Source organism: Canis lupus, chromosome 1, assembly GCF_003254725.2.
Source record: "Canis lupus dingo isolate Sandy chromosome 1, ASM325472v2, whole genome shotgun sequence".
In the NCBI taxonomy this organism is placed as follows: domain Eukaryota; kingdom Metazoa; phylum Chordata; class Mammalia; order Carnivora; family Canidae; genus Canis; species Canis lupus.
Window position 1 is genome coordinate 88,843,896 of NC_064243.1, and position 25,505 is coordinate 88,869,400.

The window sequence follows — 25,505 nt, forward strand, 5'->3', positions numbered from 1 at the left end:
TGGACATTTTAATAATATGAATTCTTCAATATATGAACATGGAATGTCTTTCTATTTATCTGTGTCTTTAATTTTCTTCATCAATGTTTAATTATTTTCAGGGTTTAAACCACTTTGGTAAAGTTTGCACCTAAGTATTTTATTCTCTTTTTTCTATTATGAATGAGACTGATTTCTTGATTTCTTTTTGATAGTTCATTGTTTTTATATAGAAATGCAACTGACTTTTGAATATTGATTTTGTATCCTTCAACTTCATTGAATATATTTATTAATTCTAATTTTTTGGTTGAATTTTTAGGCTTTTCTATGTATATGATCATATCATGTGCAAAGACAGATAGCTTTACTTCTTTCTTTCTGATTTAGATGCCTTTTATCTTTTCTTGTCTAATTGCCCTGACAAGAACTTCTAGTACTCTGTTGAAAAAAGTGGCCAGGGTGAGCATCTTTTTTTTTTTAAATAATGATGTTCATGAGGGAGGCACTATTTTTAAAAAATTTTATTTATTTATTCATGATAGAAAGAGAGAGAGAAGGGCAGAGGCACAGGCAGAGGAAGAAGCAGGCTCCATGCAGGGAACCCGACGCGGGACTCAATCCTGGGTCTCCAGGATCACACCCTGGGCCAAAAGCAGGTGCTAAACTGCTGAGCCACCCAGGGATCCCAAGGATGGGCATCTTTGCTTTGGATCTTAAAGGGAAATTTTTCAGTTTTCAGGCAGGTTGGCAATGCAGAACTAATGTCTATAGAGGTAGCTGGCTTAGAACTGGACTCCTTGGCTTTTCTTGGTTGAAGGGGCAACAAACTTTTCCTCCTATTTATTCCATGAACTTTGCTTCAGATAAGTTCTCAAATGAATTGACCTTAAGTATAGGTACATGGTCTCTTCTTTTTTTTTTTTTTTTTTTTTTATTTATGATAGTCACAGAGAGAGAGAGAGAGAGAGAGGCAGAGACATAGGCAGAGGGAGAAGCAGGCTCCATGCACCGGGAGCCCGATGTGGGACTCGATCCTGGGTCTCCAGGATCGCGCCCTGGGCCAAAGGCAGGAGCCAAACCGCTGCGCCACCCAGGGATCCCTGGTCTCTTCTTCTTAAAAATTTAAGAGATTATTTTTTAGACCACTTTTAGGTACACGGCAAAATCAAGCAGAAAGTACACATATGCCCCCATATATGTGTAGTCTCCCCCATTGCCATATCCTTCATCAAAGATACATTTGTTACTGTTGATGAATCTACAATGACACATCATTATCACCTAAAGCCCATACTTTACTATGCTCCCTCATGAGAACCTCTGGCAACCACTGATCATTTTACCATCCCCAGAATTTTGCCTTTTTCAGAACGTTAGTTAATTGTATAATATATATATATAGTATTTTCAGATTGGCTTCTTTCACTTAGGAATATGCATTTAGGTTTCCTTCATGTCTCTTCATGGCTTGATACTTCACTTTTTTTTTAGTGCTGAATAACACTCCTTCGTCTGGATGGACCATGGTATATTTATAATCTATTTACCTACTAAAAGACATCTTGCTTGCTTCAAAGTTTTGGGAATTATGAATAAAGCTGCTATAGATATCCATGTGCAGTTTTCTGTGTAAAAATAAGTTTTCAACTACTTTGGGTAAATACCAGGGTACATTATTATTCAATAAGGGTATGTTTCATTTCCTAAGAAACCAGTAAACTATCTTCCAAAGTGGCCACACCATTTTACATTCCCACCAGCAATGAACGAGGATTCCTATCATTCTACATTGTGTCCCTAACATTGTTTATTAAAGAGACTACTCTTTGATAGTTGTTAGCATTCTGAATTTGGTGTTGTTAACGTTCTGAATTCTGGCCATTCTAACAGGTGCATAGTTGTCTCCCCCAACACACACACCCTCTTTAAATTAATATTGACTATTTCCCTTGTTATGGGCTATACGTAAACTCTCCTATTTCACATTGACCATTTTTCTATGAATGAAGGAATAATATTTTTATAACCCTGTTCCCCTCCCTCTGAATGTTTTATGAAAAGAAAGTAAACATTACTAAAGAAAATTCAAGAAGTGAAAGGAAAATTGAATTTTCCTTCCTCAGAGAAGAAGTTTAAATCAATCATCCTTGAGAAAAATCTAAATGGTCCAAATTATCTGGAGCCATTTTTTGTAAGATTGGATTTGCCAGTTCCAATAATTGGTAAAACTCATTAGTAAAATTATTTGGATCCAGTTATGGTTCTTTGCTTTTTATTTCTCATTCTCTATCTTCTTCCCCTTCTTCTCCTTTTTGACATGGGGTGGGGGATGTTGGGTAGATTCTTAATACAGATTGAATTTCTCTAATGATTCTAAGTTCATTTGTGTTTCTATTTTTTTCTGAATCAATTCTACAAAATTATTTTTTCCTGGGAAATCCATTTTGTCTAAACTTTTAAATTTGTTTAAAGTTCACATTTTCCTTTATTTTAATATCTGTTTTATTCCCTGTTCCATCTTAATATACATATTTGTGCTCTACCTCTATTGAGAATCCATTGTTGGGACTCATTTCTTGATTGAGTGAATGTTCACCCTCAAAAATCTTAAACACCGGAATCCCTGGGTGGCGCAGCGGTTTGGCGCCTGCCTTTGGCCCAGGGCACGATCCTGGAGACCCGGAATCGAATCCCACATTGGGCTCCCGGTGCATGGAGCCTGCTTCTCCCTCTGCCTATGTCTCTGCCTCTCTCTCTCTCTCTCTCTCTGTGACTATCATAAATAAATAAAAATTAAAAAAAAAATCTTAAACACCAGGAAGTGAATCTCTTTCTACTCTCCAAACCATTGTAATATAACAATCCTAGGTGAGTGCATCTGGTTCTCTCTAGCATGTACTTCCAAGTTCTACAAATGGAGGCTGGACAGAGAGTACCAGTAGACTCATTTGGCTCTCACACTAAGTCATACCTTCTACGTAGTTTATTATTATTATTATTTTTTTAATTTTTTTATTTATTTACGATAGTTACAGAGAGAAAGAGAGGCAGACACACAGGCAGAGGGAGAAGCAGGCTCCATGCACCGGGAGCCCGATGTGGGATTCAATCCCGGGTCTCCAGGATCGCGCCCTGGGCCAAAGGCAGGCGCCAAACCGCTGCGCCACCCAGGGATCCCCGTAGTTTATTATTAATAAAGGACATAATTTGATCTTCATATCTGTGACTTTTTGTTGATCTCTCAATGGATTCAGTAAGAGAGAACACTAAAGTCATTTATAGCTTTCTTAAACTTCATCATTTCTGTTTTTAATTTCATTAATTCGTGTTCTTTTGTATAATGTGCTCCCTTCTTTCTTTGGATTATTTCATATACAGTAGTCAGTGAAATTAAAACTCTAGTCTTTCATGTTTTTATTTAAATTCCAGCTAGTTAACATACAGTGTAACATTAGTTTCAGGTGTAGAATGTAGTGATTCATCACTTACATACAATACCCAGTGCTCATCACAACCAGTGCTCTCCTTAATAGTCATCACCCATTTAACCACTCCCCACCTCCCTTCCAATAACCCTGTTTGTTCTCTATAGTTAAGAAGAAATGGGAAATGGGAGAACATTCCATAGTCATGAACTGGAAGAACAAATATTATTAAAATTTCTATATAATCCAAAGCAATCTACATATGTAATGCAATCCCTATCAAAATACCACCAGCTCTTTTCACAGAGCTAGAACAAACAATCCTAAAATTTGTATGGCAGTGCAAAAGACCCTGAATAGCCAAAGCAATATGGAAAAAGAAAAAAGAAAGCTGGAGGCATCATAATTCCAGACTTTAAGTTATATTACAAAGCTCTTGTGATGAAGACAGTATGGTACTGACACAAAAACAGACAGAGATCAGTGGAAGAGAAGAGAAAGCCCAGAAATGGACCCAACAATGATATGGTTAACTAATCTTTGACAAAGCAGTAAAGAATATTAAATGGGAAAAAGTCTCTTTAACAAATGGTGTTGCGAAAACTAGACAGCAACATGAAGAATGAAACTGGGCCACTTTCTTACAGCATACGCAAAAATAAATTCAACACAGATGAAAGACCTAAATATGAGACAGGAAACCATCAAAATCCTAGAGAACACAGGCAGTAACCTTTTTGGCCTAAGTCATATCAACTTCTTACTAGATACATTTTCGGAGGGAAGGGAAACAAAAGCAAACATGAACTATTGGGATTTCATCAAGATAAAAAGCTTCTGAACAGTGAAGGAGAAATAAACAAAACCAAAAAGCAACTTTTAGAATGGTAGAAGGTATTTGCAAATGACTAATGTTTCATTTCAAATAATTCTGATTTCCATTATAAGTTCCTCTTTGACCATGAATAAAAACATGTTCTTTAAAAATTATTTTTAAATTTTATTTATGAACAATGGCATATCATAAGGATGTGCTTTTTGGTAACTATAGAAAACACTTCAATTCAAAAAGGAAAATGCTCTTTATAAGACAGGAATATTTAAGGAAAAATCAAGAAAATAATCTTAAAATATGGCTGTTAATGTATCAACCTAAGATAATTTAAAGAGATGATATTAATATTTTTCTAACTCTGAGTCCTTTCCTTTTGGTACCATAATTTCTGCATTTGCATGTACTTTCTTGAATACTTTTTATTTATTTTTAAATTTTTAAAATTAGTTTCAGAGGTTGAATTTAGTGATTCACTAGTTGCATGTGACACCCAATGTTGGATCAAGTGCCCATGTTAATGCCCATCATTCAATTATATCCTCCCCCACCCAACTCCCCTGTAGCAACCCTCAGTTTGTTTCCTAGAGTTCAGTGTCTCTTACGGTTTGCCTCTCTCTCAATTTTCATCTTATTTTTCCTTCCCTTCTCCTATGTTCATCTGCTTTGTTTTTCATATTCCACATATGAGTAAAATCATATGGTATTTGTTTTTCTTTAACTAGCTTATTTCACTTAGCACAATACTCTCTAGCTCCATCCACATTGTTGGAAATGGCAAGACTTCATTCTTTTTGATGGCTGAATAATATTCCATTGCATATATCAATCACATCTTCTTTATCCATTCATCTGTTGATGTCCACACACGCACAAATTTTTTTTAAGTAAGCTCTAGGCCCAATGTGGGGCTTGAACTCACAACTCTGAGATCAAGAGTCACATGCTCTACCAACTGAGCCAGCCAGGCACCCATGTTTGAATGCTTTTTAAATGGTATTTCCCCCATCATGATATCTCAAATGTAATATTTTAAATCATTCTAGTTTCTTAGTTAGCATTTTATACGAGGTTGAAAATGAAACAGATCAAAAGAGGATACTTTGCTGTAGGTTTGAAAACATAATTCGTATTCTTTTTTTCCCATGGCAAAAGATTCATTTAGCTTCAGAGGCTTATGATCATGCCTTCAAAGCTCTCCTGATCATGATTTGAAAGGATGTCAAGTTGAATGACACTTTCTTAATATGGGCTATCATTTTTTAAAAGCATCATTGTAATAAAACCCACTTAAAGTGTATTTTGATAAGTTTAAGAGATCTGTTCTAAATAATGATTTCTCCCCAGTAATCATGTTCCCAAGTAGTATAGAAAGCAGCTCCTCATTGCTGTTCCTAAACATGAGAATAGTTACTTTCACTGGTCATTATATGTTGCTCTGCTTAATTAATACATGTCATTCCCACTGCCTTCTGGGTTTCCTAAGTGTCTTTGATGTTTTTAACTAACAAGACAACAAAATATTTTATTTTAAGTACTGTGTGTGTGTGTGTGTGTGTGTGTGTGTGTATAACTTACCATGATAAATTAAGACACTAAAGTTAATAATAATCCCTTGATCTTGATATCACTAGACAGCCTGTGTTCACATTTTTCTGACTGTATATGTTTGTTGTTGTTGTGGGGTTTTTTGACACTTTGTATAAGGAATCAAATAACTTATAGCTATTGGTTCATAGGTCTTCTAAATTTCTTTTAATCTATAGATCCCTCCTCCTTTTGTCCCCCCCCCCGCCCCCGCCGGAAACTTTTTTTTTTTCCTGGAAACTTTTTTATTGGAGAACCTGGCTTGTTTATTCTGTACAAGGATGTGCTTTGACAATGTGAAGGTATCAAGAATTTCCCTTCTCCTTCATATTTCTTGTATATTGGTAGTTAATCTAGAGGCTTGCCTAGATTTGTGTTTTTATTTTGTTTTGTGTTTCGCAAGACTCTTCCTCCTTGGTGTTGTGTGTTTACAGAAGGAGGTATATAACGTCTAGTTGTCGGTCTTTTTGTGAAATCAGCAGTTTTGGGTGAGCATTATCTAAATACATTATTTCCTTAAAGTATGTTAACTGATAATAGTCAAAGTATGTCTTTAAAGTGACAATTATTAGTTAACATACTTTTAAATCATTTGATAAATTTACTAATGATAAAGAAATTTTATCACTTCTTTTTCATTATTAGTTAAACTCCTCTATACATTCTTCTCTAAATACTTCTTGTTACCCTGAGTTTCAGTTCATGTAGCAGAGTTAGGATAAATGATGGGCTCTTTGTTTTTGTTCACCAGTTTTCAAAATAATGTGGTTGATACATATGCCTATCATCTTACCCTGGCACCTCCAGGGTGATCACTGAGGTATTTTGCAGTATTAGTATGAAATCACAGATTTTAACAAGTTTGACTTATTTTAACTATAATAATTTTAATTAATAGCCTTATTCTTGCTCAAATTGTCCTTTCTTGGACAATGGAAAAATATTCAGGTTGGCACTGAAGTCATACTGACATGATAATATTCTCTGGTCTCTATGAAAGTTATTCCAGGTTCGTTGTGAATATTTCCTGGAGAGATCTGGAGTTAGCTAAGTCTACAAAGAATCATGATTTATTTTGGTGCAAAGTGATATTTTTGCATTAAAAAAAAAACAAAACAAAAAGATGCTAGTTGCTTGATGGAATTTCATCATTGTTTCTTGGCACTTTTGGTCAACAATGTATTTCTGGTTTCTTTATTTTTGCCTTTGTTATTTTACAGTTACACTGTGGTGTGTCCCAGGGTCCTGCTTTGAATACGACCTTCCTATTTTGTCCTTCTGAAGCACCAATGACATGCATGTTAGACTTTCTCACTCTTTAAATGCTATTCTTACCCCCAAGTTTCATACTTTTAATTTCTTTCTCTATACTCTTTTCTAAATAATTTATTCTGATCTGTATTCCAATTTGTTCATGTTCTTTTTATCTGCATTTAACTTGTATTGTTCCCTTAAGTTTTAAAAAAATTTTATTGACTACATTTACATTTTTAGAAATTCTTTTTTGTCAATTTTTCAGTTCAGCTTATTCATTTTCATAGTTTTTCTTTTCATATATTTTTTTTCTTTCAAGTTTTAATTTTTTTAGAAACTGAGAGGCACTAACAGAGAATTCCATTATCTAAAACCCTGGGAGTCTCCTCTTGCTATGTGTCCCCCTAAAGAGGGTGTGAATGTACATTTACCAGTCACTAGAGAGGTATATGACTCACCAGAAACCACTTTGATTTTTATTTTTCAGCTGAAGGCTTCCTAAGTCATGTAGGTCATATGAATTTGAAATTCTAACTCATGCCTAACCATATGAGGACATCCTTGTGATTATAAATTTTTAGGTGTGATTTTTTTTCTCCCCCACTGGGACCTAGACTGAAACCAAGAAGTTTCCTGGTTGTTGCCTTATGCTACCAGGCAAGGTTAAAGCTCTTTAGAGATCTTGGCTTTATGCAGAAATTTCATTTTCAATTCTTCACTTTGCAGGGACACAAAGCCATTAAAAAACAAGACCCTAAGTAACTGAAACCCTTCTTCCCCAAGCTCCCAGTATCAATTTCCTTATCCCTCTGGTTGTCAATTTCCTGTTTACTTTTGGCCACTGATAATTTCCTTGATTTTTAAAAATTTACTTACTACTTTTTTATGTGTGTGTGTGAGAACTATCCAGTTAAGAGAATGTTTTTATAGTTTAACTAAAATTTCTATGTGTTCTGTATTAAAAGAGTTTTCTGTCTACATCACTTGGGAAAATGCCAGGCATAGAAATCCACAGTCTAATTCTACTTTTTCCAGTAACCTCATCTGAATCCCTACTCTTGTAAATGTCTAAATTCACAAGCTAGTCAAAACACTCAGCCTCGGGATCCCTGGGTGGCGCAGCGGTTTGGCGCCTGCCTTTGGCCCAGGGCGCGATCCTGGAGACCCGGGATCTAATCCCATGTCGGGCTCCCGGTGCATGGAGCCTGCTTCTCCCTCTGCCTGTGTCTCTGCCTCTCTCTCTCTCTCTCTCTCTGTCTCTCTGTGAGACTATCATAAATAAATAAAAGTTTATAAAAAAAAAAAAACAAAAAACACTCAGCCTCTGACTGGAAAAATACTGGTGTGTCATGTGGATCAGATATTCTGATGGATGGTTGATAACATCATTAAACATTATGATTCCTCTGGAGAAAATAATTACAGGGATTCTTGATGAAAATGGTGGTTCTCAAAACATTTATATGATTAATGGTACATCAGTACCCGACTTCAACAGACACAGGTCCCAAAATGACATCTTTGTAACCACCTTTGTTCCTAGTTTGGTGGTTCTCATATGTTATTCCCAGAGAACACTAGTTCTCAGTGGCCAGAACCAAAATATTCTACCACCAATATATGATAATGGACCTCTAATTTTCAGAAACCTCTTTAGGTAATGATGATCAATTTTCTCAATCAAAAAAAATTTCCCCACAGTGGATTTCTAATTTTTGTGTACCCAGAATTACTTTTTGGCTATTACTTAAAAATGGATGAGGGCAGCCCAGGTGGCTCAGCGGTTTAGCACCTGCCTTCAGCCCAGTGTGTGATCCTGGAGACCCAGGATCGAGTCCCACATCGGGCTCCCTGCATGGAGCCTGCTTCTCCCTCTGCCTGTGTCTCTGCCTCTCTCTCTGTCTCTGTGTCTCTCATGAATAAATAAATAAAATCTTTAAAAAATAAAATAAATAACAATGAATAAAATAAAAATGGATGAATTAGTAGGAGATTTAGAGTAGCCGAACACCCCATAAGCTTAATTTCTTAAAGATATTGTAAATGCTCTTATCAATGAAGATGCAGAGACTTGCAAAGAATTTATGTAATCAAGTCTTCATTGCTGGAAGTAAACTTTCCTATGAACCTGAGTGTTTCCATCTTTTTAAGGCTCTTTCCAGCTCTCAAATTCCATTAATCTATTTTCAGCTCACCTGATAACTTTGCTAAAGTTATTCTATGAGAAAATTAGACCTATCAATATTTCATGGCATTCTGCAAAGGGCAGTGTTATTTCTATGTGTTCTGACCCTTAAGAAAGGTAAGAAACAGTATCCCAGAACAAAGTTTCAAAATTTGTTGTCACCAATTATATGATATTGCAAACAATCACATTTGAAATATACCCCCATCCTATTTACAAGTTGTTCATCCATGTCATCTAGTTTCAAAGCATTCTCTCAATTAAGGAAGCCCAGACTGGCATCCAAAAAAGCCATTCAAAAAATAACTCAAGATATTTACTTGTCTTTTGAGAACACATTAGAATGCATAGCTCTCAAAATTCCTCTTTTATCTCGCACCCACTTTCGACATATACTGCAGCAACACCCACGCCTCTTTCCTCAATGCTCCTTGGACTACTCTCACACCCTAATGCAAGTCCCTTTCTCCCTCCGTCCATCTTACCCATTTTGCAGCACAGAAGTCTAACATATTGGACCACCTGGCCAGTTGAGAACTACCTCAGTGGTTGAAAGAAGAAATGAAGCAGATAGAACCAGAATCCTCTTCATTGTAAGATCTGGAACATGTACACACTTTATCTTTTTCTTCTGACACACATGTGTGAACAGGGCTGAAAAGTGCTATACATGTTTATAGTAAGAACCATGTGAAGTTTCGTGTGCTACTTAAACTCTCTGGGTATCTGTTTCCTTATCTGATGAAACTAGTATCTATTTCCTAATGTAGTCTTGAGGTTAAATGAGGTCATAGTTGCAAAGCATTTATGAATAATGCCTGGTACATGGTAAGCACTCAAAGTGTTAGTGGTTATTATTACTTGATGGTGGTAATAATCCTACATGTAGCAGATAGTAATGTCGTAAAGACACAACTTATACTGCTTTATAGGGGTGATCTACAGTACACCTTAAACAAAGCCTGGGGTAATCACATAACTAAATGTTAGAATGATAATGTTGGTAATGGGAGATGTAACAAAATTTTATACTTTCCTCTTTAGGTACTTTTAAATTCAAATTGTGATAAAGCCATGATAGTTTTGCCTATCAGTTGAAACATTGGTATTATTATCTTCCTACCTAGTTTGGTAACAACCAGCTTGTACCGAGTGTTTATGGTATACTGGCACTCTAGTAAAAATATGTATTACTTAATTTAACTACTAACAACTGCATAAGATAAGGGTTATTATTACCTTCATCTTCCAGGTGGGAAATGGACCTTTTAGAGAAGTTCCTTAAGGGTGCTGAAGATATTTATCTTTCTTGGTGTGTCTATTGCCTATCCTGGTATATCCCATAGCCTGGAACTTAATAAAGATTTGTTGGATGGATGAAAGAAATAGTTGAAATGAAGTAGACTTCATTTTGGTCCTGGACCTTATATCCAAAATCAGTTTTCAAAATCAGTTATAAAAGTAGACACAACCATACTTTGGAAATTGGAACAAACCAATTTCCCCCAGACTATGTTAGGAAGGAAATGGAGGATGAAAATGTGAAACAAGGTGAGCATGTTGATTGAAGAAACTGTAAAATATGCAGATATTAGGATTGCCAAGGTTTTCAGGGGTTTTATGGCAGATGGCTAGGATCGCAGAGGAAACAGTTCCAATTTATGACCACCAGTAGAGTTACAATCTAAGATGCCATCCTGCTTGCTTCTTGCCATTTGTATTTCAAGGACCAGTACTTGTTAAGTGGCCTGGGCTCACAGAGTTGCTGAAATAGAAGCTGAAGTGCAGGCTGCCCATTAGCATGCAGAGTTACTGCAGTAATCTAAGGACCACAGTCTTGGGAGAAGGGTAGGTTCAGGAAACTGGGCAAGCTACCCACCCACTAGGGATTTCCCAGTGCAGGTTGATGGTGTCTCTTCCTCATTACCCATAGGGTGATATGCAACAGCTCAGTGGTTCTCAGGATTGTCATGACACTACTGTTTTGTTCTTGGTGAGCTAGAAATTATACCTAACTTGACATGTTCTGCAGGCTGCTGTAATATGCAGAGCAGCAAATCATCCACTGCCAGATTCCTTTACAGAAATGCATCCTCTTTCCTTGAGGAGCCTCTATAACAGTGGTTCTCAAAGCATACCTGAAGCACCAGCATCAGCATCACCTGGGATCTGAGGTCAAGGGAATTGAATTGGACAAGAAAGCCATATTTGGATGGGAGGCAGGGAGAGGGGGTATGTTGTGAAGAGTTTATTGCCTAACTCGTCTTTTTTCAGTTTGAGTATATACATGGATGGCCCTAGACCAGTAGAAAAATTCTCAAAATTGCAATTTATTGCTGAGGTTCCAGATTTAAATGAGAGGGAATGAGGTCACAAACTTGGGTGACCCTTTAAACAGATCAGTAATAACTGATTTTACATTGAAAGGCTTGATAGGAAAAGATCTGCTACTCTCTAAGTATCTTACAGGGCTGTTGGAGAGACTGAAAATGAGATGATTTGTATGAAGGTATTCTGAAGCCATGAAACACTATGAAAGTGTTAGTGCAAGGTGATTGAAAATTTTAGCAAGAAACTGGTTAAGGCAAAAGAGAATTAGGAGTCCTGATACAGATTATGAAAAATGGACTAGAGATCTTCATTGATTTCTTCATTTCACAGTATTTATTAGGTGCCAAATACATACGCGCACACACACACACACACACATACACGCATGCACACACACCCAAGGACTGTGCCAGAAGCTGGAAATAAAATGTCAGACAAAAACAGACTTAGCCCTTGCTTTCATGAAGTTCAAATCTAACAGGGGAAATATTTATCAAATAATTACATAGGTGAATGACTAATTACTAAAGCTAAGAATAGTATTCTGAAGCAAAATATAGTTCTGTGACCGCACCTAACACAGAATCTATCCTAGATTGATAGAATGAGGGAGTGAAGAGGAAAAGAGTTTTAGGGAGGACTCTCCTAAGAAAGTTCTGCACCAACTGCGACCTGAAGGATGATTAGACATAAATTAGGTGGGAGGACAAAGGGTCATGAAGGAAAGTCCTATGGACAGAGGGGAAAGTATAGAAAGGCCCTGGTCAGGAAAGCCCTGACCTGATGTATATGAAGAACTGAACTCAGGCCAGTGTGTATTGAAGAACATAAGGGTAAGTAAGAGTGGGGCGAAGGAAGCTGATAAGGTAAACACCAGCCACACAGGATGTTGTAAAGCCTGTGGCTATCAAGGAGACTGAGTTCAACTGCTAGAGCCAGAAATCCAGCAATAGTGAGTTTAATCCACTGAGGATTTTGTTCTCTCACATAGAAGCCCAGAAGTAGACCATCAAGTCTTACATGGTATGGTGGCTCTACAAAGTCACCAGGACACAAGCTTCCTTCACCTTACCATTCCTAATTCTAGCATCTATCCTCAAGGTCTCAAAATGGTTGCTGGAGCTTAAGCCATCATATCCACATTTCAGGCATGAAGATTTACAAGTCCTTTTAAAGGACTTTCCTAGCCACTCCATTTAACAGCTTCTGCTTACATCTTTATAGGTTATATTCCTCTTTCTATAGGAGGTTAAAAGTATCTTGTGTGTGTGTGAGAGAAAGATACAATGCCATCCCAACATTATCAGATCTTTGTAAAGGGGGGGAAATGGATACTATGGAAAAGTAGTCTTTGCCATACTATATCAGGATTTTGGTTACTTTCTTGGGATCAATAGGAAGTCATTGACACATTTTCTCAAAGAACATGACATGATTGGCTGCAGTGGCAAAAGGAACTGGGCTGGGTTAGCAGAACAAATGGGGAAGAAGTCCAGGAAAACATATCATGATGGCAGCATAGGAATGGGATTGTTTTGAGAGATATTTCTGAAATGGAAGAGAAAGTAGGTCTTGGTGATAAATTAGCTATGGTGAATGAGGGAGAGGAAGACATAGGGGATAATACACACAGGATGGATTATGGTACCATTCCTTGAGCAGCATATAAAGGAAGAGGAGCAGATTGCTGGGAAAGATCATGAACTTGGTCTTAGACATTTTCATGAGGAATGCCTTCCAAATGGAGATGTAATAGGTAGTTGGGCATGTAGGTCTGGATGACAGAGGAGCAGTCTGTTATGGGACATATAAGTGGGTTTCCACTGACATGGAGAGGATAATTGAAACCATAACTGATAATAATTTCAGAAGAAAATTCCACAGTTAATGAAAGGGGGAGGAGAATGATCTGGAAACAGACAAAATAGGAGCAGTCAGAGAGGTGAGAGGGAAACCAAGATGCGAGATCCCAGAGCCAAGGAAGTCCAAAAAGAGAGGCCGCCACATCCAATGCTGGTGAGATGTCAATGAGATGAAACTGAAAACGTCTTTTGGATTTACAACATGGAGAGCGTGAGTGGTTTGAGGACTCCTGGAAGATTGGGCTGGAAATCAGATTATAATGCACAGAGGAGTGAATTGGGTCTGAAAAATGGCAGCAATGAATGCATAATTTGTTAAAAGGCTGATTCTGAAAGGAGGGGGAAAGTGGAGTAGGGACCAGAGTGGGGACGTGGCCAAGGGAGGTTACTTTCTAACATGGAGGCACTGAGAGGGGGTCAGATACTGGATTGGAAGGACCTAGTTGAGAGCAGAGAAGGGATCATTGATATATCTAAGGTTTCTTCCCAAGGAAGGTGGGAGAGTATGGGATCCAAAGTAGAGGTCATGTGGTGATCCTAATGAGGTTGAAGAGAAGGTGTGGTAAAAAGTGGAAGATGGATAGGGATTTGGGTGAGAAAGTAGGGTGCTGCAGCTCAGGATGGACTACATCTTGTCCTCATCCACCTCAAGGTAGATCACCTTGCAGGACGGGAAGTCATGAAAGCATTATAATTTTTAGGAAAAGTGCAGATCACGTTAAAGATGTCATAAGAGGGGATTCCCAGGTGGCTCAGCAGTTTAGTACCTGCCTTTGGCTCAAGGCGTGATCCTGGAGTCCTGGGATCGAGTCCCACATCGGGCTCCCTGCATGGAGCCTGCTTCTCCCTCTGCCTCTCTCTATCTCTCATGAATAAATAAATAATAAAAAAATTCTTTAAAAAAAAGATGTCATACTATGTTAAGCACATCTACTTCAATCTTCTGGGTCAGGTGTTTAGGTAAATGAGGCCTCAATAAACTACCACACTTGGACTTAGGGTTTATTGAAACTTTATAATATCTTGTAATCCTTAGAACATCCCTGCGAGGTGGATGCTACCGTCATCCCAACTTCAGAGACCAGGAAGCTGAGGTTTCCAGGGGTTAAGAGATGAAATGCTCGCTGGTAAGGACAGGATTCAAGGTGTCACCTGCCCCCCCATGTGGTCCTAACTGCCACACTGGGCTCCAAGCCTCCCCAGAGAAGGTGCTGACTGACACATCAGCTCAGAGCCAGTCTGAGCAGGCAGGCGGGTGTCCTCCCCCTTAAGATGAACTCCTGCCTTTGTGGCCAGAAGGTGATCATGACATCATCCCCTAGGGAAAGGTTTTCTGCTCCCAAAGTGTCACAGAGGGAATGGGAATGATTATGAAATGTAAGGGGGAGAGAAATCAAGAGAAATGAAACAAGAAATGCCACCCAAAAAGAGAACAAGTTTATTTAAAGTTAATCTACACAAACAGAAGGACAAGTGTTGATACGAGCATAAAAATGCTCAGGCGAATGTGTAGCACGCGGGACTGCCAAGCTGCTGCTCTGGGATTTCCAGGCTTCTGCTGAGTCGCCTGAGGGCAAATATCTGCTGGGCCTGAAAGGCAATGTCTCCTTCTGCTTCACACACAAAGCACTTGCCTTCCTTCTGCCCAGTGCTCTCTTCCAGAGAGGTCTGCTGGTGTCAAGGCAATGCCACAAGCAACCAAGACACATCAGGAACTCTGTGCATTGGACTCGGGCAGCCTCCTTGACACAAAATGGCTGCTCAGGTTTTTTGAATTTTTTTTTTACCAAGAGAAGAGTCTTTGGTCATTTTTAACAGACTGAGTGACATTGGTCCTGTGGCTTCAGGTTATCAGGATGTACGCTTGAATTCACTTACTTCCTCTTCTTTAACCTCCAGTGACTCTGGCCAGCAAAATGGAGGGTGGGATCACTACCATCTGTCTGCTTGGGGCTAGGCCCCAGGCTCTCCTGGGAAACACCAGGAGTGTTGTTTTTCTTGAGAGAAAGGAAGCCTCGAGGGTGGGGAGTGTCCGTCACTACTTCTGGAAATCTGAGACTTGCTTTTTAGCTTTTCTTCTTCCCTCCTTCCTCTCCATTCGAAAAGAAAAACCTCCCCCAACCCTATAAATCCTGAAGACAGGTAATGACATTTGTGTTAACGTTCCTTTTGGAGGCTGAATCAGGAAGACTTGTGACTATTCAGTGTCCTTTTGTGAGGGGGATGCCGGGGGGCATGACTTTGGGATTAGGAAAGCCTAGAAATTGAAGGCAATTAATAGTAAATGACACTGACTGCCTTACCCCACCTCCAAAAGCTCTTTCTGGGACTCTCAACCAAAGGGATACACAATATAATATTCCTTCAATGTCACTGAGGCATAATCTTGTAAAGCAGATTATCTCTGCCTTAATTGGGGTTCTTAATTTGGATTATTGGGGGAAAAGCTGGATCCAGGGAAGGTGATGCTTCTGATTCTTTCCTTACAACTTTTTAGTGACTTTCAGTTCATTGATTTCACTAACCTTTACCAAGGGCCTTAAAATCTCTGTCTAGGATATTGAACTTTAATGGAAATGGGTGAGGTTGATAGAAGAAGATCAGGAATACGTAGTAGCCATAACTGTAAATGTAATAATAATATTCCTCATAGCCTATAATTCTTTCCCAGCTCCTGGGCTCAACACTTTATAGGAATTACCTCATTTAAATATTTTCAATAACTGGGCACTTGGGTGGCTCAGTGGTTGAGCTTCTGCCTTTGGCTCAGGTCATGATCCTGGGGTCCTGGGATCGAGTCCCACATCTGGCTCCCCGCACGGAGCCCGCTTCTCCCTCTGCCTGTGTCTCTGCCTCTCTCTGTGTCTCATGAATGAATAAATAAAATATTTAAAAATAAATAATTTCAATAACCTTTTAAGGTGGATGCTATTATCTTTTCTTTCTGCTCAGATATGGTTTTAGAGTTGGTGAAGAACTCTGTTGTAGGAAGAACTCCCAATCGGGACCCTGAGTCCTGACCACTAGGCTTTCCTGCTCCTGGGGAGATGTCACTCCCGAGGTGCGGAAGCCAGCGGATCTTACAGGGAGAAACAATGGCAAGGCTACTGCCCCTGAATCAGAGCTGGACAGAATTTTGGATCCCATCCTTCACCCCTCCAGCCTTCAAACATATAATTATGATCTGCCCTGAAATGAGAACTCAGCAGTTTAAGGCTTCTAGAATCCAGAAGGCTGTGTGGCTTCATTTGCCCTTCTCCTCTATGGGGTCATCCCCAAGCACTCCATCCTCTGTAATATCCCCTCCTGCTTCCTGCAGTATTTCCAAGGAATAAAGCTCAATGAAGACATTTCTTACAGTGTTTTTACAGCGTGTTTATATAATCACTTTGATCTGCACAGAGCCTTGTCAAGTGGACCAGGGCATATGTTATATTTTCATTTTTTTATTATTCCTTTCCTGTAAACTAGGAAATTGGGTCCCCAAAGGGTGAGCTGTCTTACCCAGGGCACTGAGCTAGTGTGGTGTGGAGCTGGGACCCCAGCTCAGGACCGTAAGCCGCAAGCCCTGCTTTATTCTAGGACACCCAGCCCCTCCCTGCAGCATCAGGAGATGTTTCTCCAGAGCCTTCTAGGTACAGGCTGTTGGGCAGGGCACTCCGGATAGGGAGCAGATAGGGTATCCTCCCCAGGAAGGATTACGGTTCCCTTTGGGAGATGGCCCTTATTCTCATCCAATCAGTGACCACGCAAAGAACTCATTGTTTTTTGAGAACTTTCAGAGCTACGTTACAGGCACACTTGGTTCGATTTTACCATGCCCCCTGCCCGGGGGTCTGTGCGCTGCCCACAGCAGGTGTGCAATATGTGTTGGTGTCAGCGAAGCCAGTGTTAGGGACTCACAGGGCTGGTATGGTGGAAGGAGCAGACTCTGAAATCAGACCGGTCTGCATTCAAGTCCTGCCTCTGAACTTTCTGGTCCAAGTAACTCTCTGGGCAGGTGTCTGACTTAGCACCTAGGGCAGCTGCAAATGAGTGGAAGATCATAGTCCCTACGTCCCAGGGGGAGGAGGAGAACCAAGGTCACGCAGGTATGGTCCTGATCGCAGGGCACAGAGGGAGGAAGCTCTCTATACCGTTCTTGTTCGTTGGGCGTCTACCCTCTCACCTTCCTAGCTGTCAGCCCCTCTGCCATGAGCCTGCCAAGCTTCCCCTGTGTATTTCAACACGCTTCTGCCGAATCTGTCCTTGTAGGCGGTTCTCTTTTATCTTCATTCAGGCGAGGAGCACGATCACATCCAAAACCATAGTTCAACCAAGTGCAACTTAGCACTGCAACTTCCCCAGCTGTGGGGATGCATATCAATAGGATCCACCTGAGACCCTCTAGGCAGGTGTCCACCCCACCCCCCACCAAGTTCACCAAAAACACAGGTTAAATTTGGAACGGGAGCTTCTGAACCAGAACCCCCTTTTAGCTATTTGTGCCCTCACGGGAAGTGCAGTTGCTGGGGAGCTTCATTTTGTTGTTATAGGTGCTTCCAACAGGACCAGCAACCACCAGAAACCAAATCATTATGATTCAAAGGACTCCCAGACCCCCCTTGGGGGAGACCAAAGGCATTCCCCCCCCCCCAAGAGCTGGTTTCCCCCTTCCTGTGTGCCACTGTTGGACACGACTGCTCCCAGAGCCAGGCAGCTGTGCCACAAGATGCCTCCAAAGCCAGATGATTCCAGCTCAAATCATCAAGTCTGCCTGCTTGTTGTCCTCAAAGCAGTCCTTAGAAAAAGGAAATGCTATCTATGTTAAAACAGGGCCTCTGCAAAAATAAGAGAAAAATGGAAAGGGAGGCAAACCATAAGAGACTCTTAACTCTAGGGAGAAACTAAGGGTTGCCGGAGGGGTGGGGAGTAGGAGTTGGGGTACCCGGATGATGGGCATTAAGGACAACACAGATGTCATGAGCACTGATGTCATAATATGCAACTGATAAACCACTGAATCCCACCCCTGAATGTATAATATATGGTACATTAATAAAATTGAATCTAAACAAATTTATTTATTTATTTATTTATTTATTATTTTTTAATGGGGACTCTGTTGAAGAAAAGCAAACAGTTCCACTGTAGCTCAGTGAACTCCGCCACTCCTGCACTCATAATGGAATGTGCAGCAAGCAATTCTTCCAGGCTCATGACCTGGGACTCTGTTGTTTTATGTGTCACAATAAATGGCCATGACTTACAGAGGCACCTCCCATCTGCATCTTCCCAGACCCAGAAGTGAGCTCCCTTCCAATTCTTTAGCATTATTTCCCTCTCTCTGCTCCACTGCACAGAAATGGCATGGGCAGAAGTGTCTATTCCTACTGTGAGGTACATACTTAGCACAAAATGCCTTAAAAATAATTACACAGCAGCATGAGCTGTACCTGGAACATGTCCAGGTAAGCCTCTTGAGTGTTTATTGTTTTACCTTGGCCTATTACTTTTCTCATTTCTAAACCTACCTATAGCCAACTTTGAACTCTTAGTATATGCCAAGCTCTGCACCGAGGTTGACTTGCATTATCTTGTTTAAGCCCAAAAAAGATCCTATAAAGTAGTTACCACTATTATGTACATTTGAATGTTAAGAAAAGCAAGGGAAATTAACTAGAACTCATGCTGCTCAGCCCTTTGACACAGTGTCTTCCAGTTATGAGATGCTGTGAGCTTTGTTCTCTTTAGAGGTGAATGTTCCTTGAGGATGGGGGCCAAGTCTTAAATTCTGTGCCAAGTTCATAGTTCAGTCCACACTGCCAGGTGAGTGTTTCACAAAGGCGGAAACCAGTCCACTTCTCAACAAGAATTTATACAAAGCACGCCTCTATTTAGAGCCTCATGGCTTTTCAACTTAGTATCAAACCCTATGGAATAGACAAAGGAAGTACACAATCTATTTGAGGGAGTTTAGTTCATATGAAACAGAAAAATCAATTAAGTGTTAAACTAAAAATAAATGTATTGGCATCCAGAGAGAGGGGAGGTCTGGAAATCGTGGAGAGGTGATAGAATTTGGACTGGCTCTTAAAGAATGAGGTGATGTCAAAAGGTAGAAAAGGGAGAGAGAAAGGGTGAATGTGTGTGAGAAAAGTCTTGGGGAGGCGGGAAATGGGGAGTCCACCTGTACCAATAAAATATGTACATTGTAATTCCTCTTCATCATCAAGGCTGAGAATTCTAGAAGCCTTACAGAGTCTCTTCTTTTGTTAAAAACAAATATTTCTTAGCTCATCAAACAGATTTTTCTCTAATGCCTGGGATGGAAGTCAAAGGCCCCATGTAGGGTGTGTTCCGGAGATAGGAGGACTGTTTCTTTGCACTTCTCGTGTTCTCCCTATCCATCCTCTATGACCTCTGATTTTCTCCGAACTTGGTTTTAGAAAACTGGAGGAATGAAAGAATGAGAATACAACCACCCAAGGTATCTTGACTCTGCTGCCCCCCAGTTGTGCACGGTCATTGCAGATGGTGATGACACCCCATGATTCACCACGCCTCCTATGACAGGTGATGTGCCGGGTATCTTACAGGTATGAACTAGTTGAATCTTCACAGGAAGGGTAGTTCATTATCACCTCCCTTTTACAGAAGGCAAAATGGAGGTTCAGCGAGACAAGGGCTTTGTCCAAAATCACGCTTGCTGGTCATTAGCGGAGCTGGAGCTCCAACCTCAGGGGTTGTCCATGGGATCTCTCAGTCTATGTTCGCAGACTGCTAAGAACTAGTTCCCAAGTCACTGATCTTCCAGGGGTCTCAGTTTCCTCACTTGTAGAGTATTCATGGCGACAGTGATGGTGAAGAGTAGGAAGGAGTAACAGGGAATGCGAGTGGACCACCTAGCTGATGCGTGGACCTTGTGTGCACTCCTAGTTCTACCAGTGTCATCCCCGGAGACACTTGTCTTCAGTGCAAGTAAAATGATTAATTTTACCCCCTTAGTTTTTGCCACTCAAAAACCATTCATGTTTACATTAGCTTGTCTCATAATGTGACTTTACACTTCTCTTAGGGTTTCATAAGCGGTCAGGAAGTAGGGTGGGTGGTGGACTCTTACATAGTCTCCTGTCTTTCTCAATCTCTATGATATCACCTACAGAAATGGACCTTACCTTCTATTTTAGCTTCTCTCTCCTTCTCTTTTTCTCTTTTGCGTAGCTTTATAGGTCTCTTTGAAGGTGAAACTAGGAAAATACTTCCCCCAGAGGTGAGTCTATAGGTGATGAAATGTGTAACAAGGCTCTATTGTCCTTGGTGGCGGTGGGGAAGCCCACATGCCCTTAGCTCAGGCATTAAGTACTGTTCTACCAAATGCTCGCACACTGGGCAGGTGTTTGAGCAGGTGGGGTGGCCCCGGGGCAGTTGCCGAACAGGGTACACAAAAGGTTAGTGAATATAATTACACTTTCATAAAAATGAATGTTGGACTTTCTCCCCTGCTGCGTCTTAGCTACGGGGGCTAAAATAAATATTTTAATTAGTTTCAGCTTCCAAAAGTGTCTCAGCAGGCCAGACTTCCGAATCTGCCTCCCACAGGGAAAACACTTTCAAATCCCACCAGTTGGCAACAAATCCCTCCGAAACAAAACCCCAAAACCAAAAAACCACATTTCTAACTAAACAAGTAAGTACTTCTTAGATAGCTTCATTGTGCACTTGGCAGCTTGGAGTGACACAATCTTGAGCAAAAGCAGAACCTCCAGCTCTTTTGTCATTTACCATGAGCTGGAGAATGTCAACACTAAAGCACAACAGAGGTCCTGTAGCCCACCACCCCTTCATTTGATGCTTTTAGAAAAAACAGGTGCAACCCACAGAGTCCAGGTTACATAAGTAGATAAATAGTTCATAGTGGATCCAAGGTGAGGTTTTCTTTCCTTTTTCTACCCTCCCCCCCTTTTCTAAAGTGTTCACATGTTGTAATACTCATGCATGGCCATGTCAGCTTATGAGAGAGGCGCCAGTATTCCTCTTTTGCACAGGAGGGATGGGGGCTGAGACCGGACTACGGGACTTGCTCAGTGTCACGATGGGCAGGTGCTGGATCTGGAACCAAATGGTCTGACCAGCTGACTTCTAATTTCTGTGAAATGCCCCCAGGGCCACTTGAGAACAATCGAAGACAAAATGTAGCACAGACCTAAAGAAGAAAATGTTCTTAGAAAAAAACCTCTACAGTCTCTTAATGTAATGTCCTTTATTTTATTTTCATTCAGGGCCACTACCTCTGGGGGGAGAAGGGGCTACGTTTAGGAGGATAGTTGAAAATGATGGATGGACTGGAACGCACAGGGTAAAGAAAAGGGAAAAAGAGAGGTTAATGCCCTTCCACCCCCACCCTGCAGGGAAACCTGGCAGATCGTTTAGGTCAATTATGCTTTTGGGAACTAACCCTCTACATTGTAAAGCGCCTCTAGGCCTCTTCGCTTTTTCAAAGACCTTTCCACTCTACCCTCCTGTTGACATAAGTGATCGCAGGGAGTTTATCAAGGCCAGTTTTAGAAAAGAGTAAGTTCATGGATTTCTGGGATAAAGAAAGAATTTTTATTTTCTTCTGTTGCTTCAGGTAGCATTCGTTGTACAAATACTCCTCTTTCTCAAATCCCAGTAAAGCTTAACTAAACTTTCAAAACAGATTGGGGTATGCTGTTTTAATTATAAAAGGTATCCTCACAAAATTGTTCAAAGCGGTGGACTTTTTCTTGGTATTCACTTATTTGTGTGAACCTATTTTGAGCACCACGCCAGACACTACGCTCCTGCTAGGTGTCCGGCGGGGAAGCGGCAGGCTCTGGAGGAAACCCCTATGAGATAAACAGATACGGTTCCCCACGGTTGTACCCGGAATGAGCGAGCGTAGCAGCGGGGAGAAGACAGGGGCTTGATTTGGGGCAGTCAGGGAAAGCCCCTCCCAGGAAAGGACATTTATGGTGAGACCCGTTTGATACACGGGGGCCAGCTAGGTAAAGCCCGGGGAAACGGGGCAGCATGAGAGGGCGCACAGCCCTGGAACCGGGGGCAGGGTCTGCAGAGCCTGGGAGGTGGGGGAACGTCTGGCAAGCTTTCGTTGTTGTTTTTAAGATTTATTTATTTATTTTAGAGAAGAAGAGAGTGAGCGTGAGCGGGAGGGGCAGAGGGAGGGGGAGAGGGAATCCCAAGCAGACTCCCCCAAATGTTGAGCAAGGATCTGCCCCAGGGCTCGATCCCAAGACCCTGAGATCACAGCCCGGGCAGACGCCAAGAGTCAGATGCCCACCCGGACTGCACTAAGGCACCCTCCTTTGGCACATTTTTAAAAATTATTTAAAAAAAGATTTTATTTATTCACAAGAGACAGAGAGAGAGAGAGAGAGGCAGAGACATAGGCAGAGGGAGCAGCAGGCTCCCCGCAGATGGGGACTCGATCCCAGGAGCCCATCATAATGACCTGAGCTGAAGGCAGACGCTGGGCCACTGAGGCGCCCCTCCTTTGGCAAGTCTGAGAAATAAGCAGGATGACCAGAGTGTCCGAGCCGGTGGGGAGGGGTCAAAGACGACAGGAGACGAAGACTGCATTTGAATGACCATTTCCTAAGTCAGTCAGGGAAGGACAAACATTATATGGTCTCATTCATTTGGGGAATATAAAAAATAGTGAAAGGGAATAAAGGGGAAAGGAGAAAAAATGGGTGGGAAATATCAGAAAGGGAGACAGAACATGAGAGTCTCCTAACTATGGGAAACGGACAAGGGGTGGTAGAAGGGGAGGAGGGCGGGGCGGGGGGGTGACTGGGTGACGGGCACTGAGGGGGGCACTTGATGGGATGAGCACTGGGTGTTATGCTATATGTTGGCAAATTGAACTCCAATAAAAAAAAAAGATTAAATAAATAAATAAATAACTGACCATTTCCTTAGAGAGAGACAAACGCTTGGCAGGGAAGGCAGGAAGGAAGGGAAGCTATCACGTTGGGAGCCTCTGCTCACACAAGGGCTATCAGAGATGCAATTATTTTCTCCCTGAAATTGTAAAATCAGTCAGTGAAGAACCGATTTGATTCCCATACATTCATTTTATCACCCAACGCGGTAGAAGGTAGGACTCTTGCATCTGCAGAAGTGAAGAACTTGCTGGGTGGCTGACTTCCTAGCAACTTTTTTTTTCAATTTTTGGGACTCATGTGCGGGTGAGAACTTCCAAACTGGTGAGCAGCAAACCGACTGTGGCCCCCAGACACGGTTTCTTTCTTTTTTATTTTATTTTATTTTATTTATGATAGTCAGAGAGAGAGAGAGAGAGAGAGAGAGAGAGAGAGAGAGAGAGGCAGACTCCACGCACCAGGAGCCCGATATGGGATTCGATCCCGGGTCTCCAGGATCGCGCCCTAGGCCAAAGGCAGGCGCTAAACCGCTGCGCCACCCAGGGATCCCCAGACATGGTTTCTTTAGCCTGGAACGTGCTTTGCTGAATCTTAAGCCGCCGAGAAAGATGCTTCCTGTGTAATGGCGCGGCGCTGCGGTGCTTTTCCCAGCTCCCCCCGCGGGGAGCAGGGGCCACGTGACTGAGTCCTGCCAATGGGAGCTGGGCTTCTAGGTGTCGTCACTGAAAATCCTTCTCCCAGCATTCCAGGCGCCGCCTCTCCATCTGGAGCTGAATGCGTGCAGAGAAACTCGCATGCAAGATGGAGATCCGCGTGTGGAAAAGAGCCTTTGTCCCTGAAGGATCTGACGGAGTCCCCACCACGATAGGAGGGCACATCAGAACGTCACCGAGTCCACCGCCGAGATGCTGAGTTTGTGTGTTACAGCTGCGTCTTTGTTCAGGTCCCTCCGGAATCGGGTGCCGAGATACCAGGTGCAAGTCGTTTATTTGAAGGCGATCCCTGGAAATAATAGCTGAGATACAATGTCGTGTGCAAGTAATTTATTTGAAGATGATCCCTGGAGACACCCCCCTTTATCTGAAGGGGACTGTGGACTGGGAGGGGGTAGGGGTGGAAACCCGTGAATGATGCCCTGTCTCCCAGTCTCTGCTGTGGGCAGCTGGTGCCCCGTCACACAGGGGAACTGTGGGGGGGAAACCCTGAAGAGCCCTCGGAGCTGTCTCAACGGAGAGGTGAGGGGACTGGGGTATTGATGCACTCCCTCCCCCTGCATCTGTCATTGGTGGAATGCAGCTTTCCAGAGCACAAATTCATCAACCTTCCAGGAGTGCCCTGCACAAACGCCAAGTGTGCACACGATGTCTTCAGCGAGAGATAAAGGTGTGTTCAGGAGGCAGCCTGGCGTGCAGGGACAAGTGAGCAGACACGAGGAGGGCACCAGTAGGGTCTGCTGAAAACATTTAGCTCATGCTGACTGGTACAGGTGCCAACATTCAAAACTAGGGGACAACATAAAAATCTGAATTTCTGACTTCTCTCAAAAAATAAGACAGTCACCATCACTGAGTCTGCATTTCTGTATGGCATTAACTGGCTGGAGCGGACTAGTAGACCAGTGACCAATGCTTTAGATAAGGTAGTGTCTCTAATTTCCCCTAGTCCCCACTGCACCCTACTGTTTCTTACCACTAACTTATTTCCCTTCCTTACATGACTTCCATGGTCCTTGCACTAGGTATTTAAATCTTAAACCTCTGGTGTTTGACTAGGACGAAGCTTTTGCTTTTCTTCTTTATTCATTCCAATTGCATTTTCTTCCTTCCCTATTCTACTTTGAAGCTGCTCAAAATATGTCTTAATGAAACCTTCCCTGATGACCCACACTATGATAGTCACCACACTTCTATGGCCAGTTGGAGCTGTAGCATCTGATATGGCAGTCACTGGCCACATGTAGCTATTTATGTTTAAATTTTAACTAATTAAAATTAACTGATTAACATTCATGAAAATTAAATTAAATATTTAGTCCCCTCTCCTACACTAGCTACATTTCAAGGGCTCAACAGCCATACCAGGTCAGTGGCTATTGTATTGGATGCCACAGATAGAATATATTTCCATAATCACAGAAAGTTC

At 41.5% G+C, this 25,505-nt stretch overlaps 1 protein-coding gene across 10 annotated transcripts in view; it reads left to right on the forward strand.

The window, feature by feature from the left end:
* The window catches only part of LOC125752240 (uncharacterized), a 102,259-nt gene that overhangs the window by 52,891 nt on the left and 23,863 nt on the right, over nt 1–25,505 (forward strand). For 2 of the 10 annotated variants that reach the window (XM_049092281.1, XM_049092282.1), the window contains exon 1: nt 24,047–24,746. The exons of 5 other annotated variants lie outside the window; for them this stretch is intronic. In XM_049092281.1, coding sequence (XP_048948238.1) covers nt 24,725–24,746 — 22 coding nt within the window. In that variant the 5' untranslated portion in view covers nt 24,047–24,724. Of the gene's footprint in view, nt 1–19,886; nt 20,037–24,046; nt 25,003–25,505 lie in introns of those variants that run through there. 3 more of the 10 variants (XR_007401268.1, XR_007401272.1, XR_007401271.1) reach the window with 3 other exon arrangements.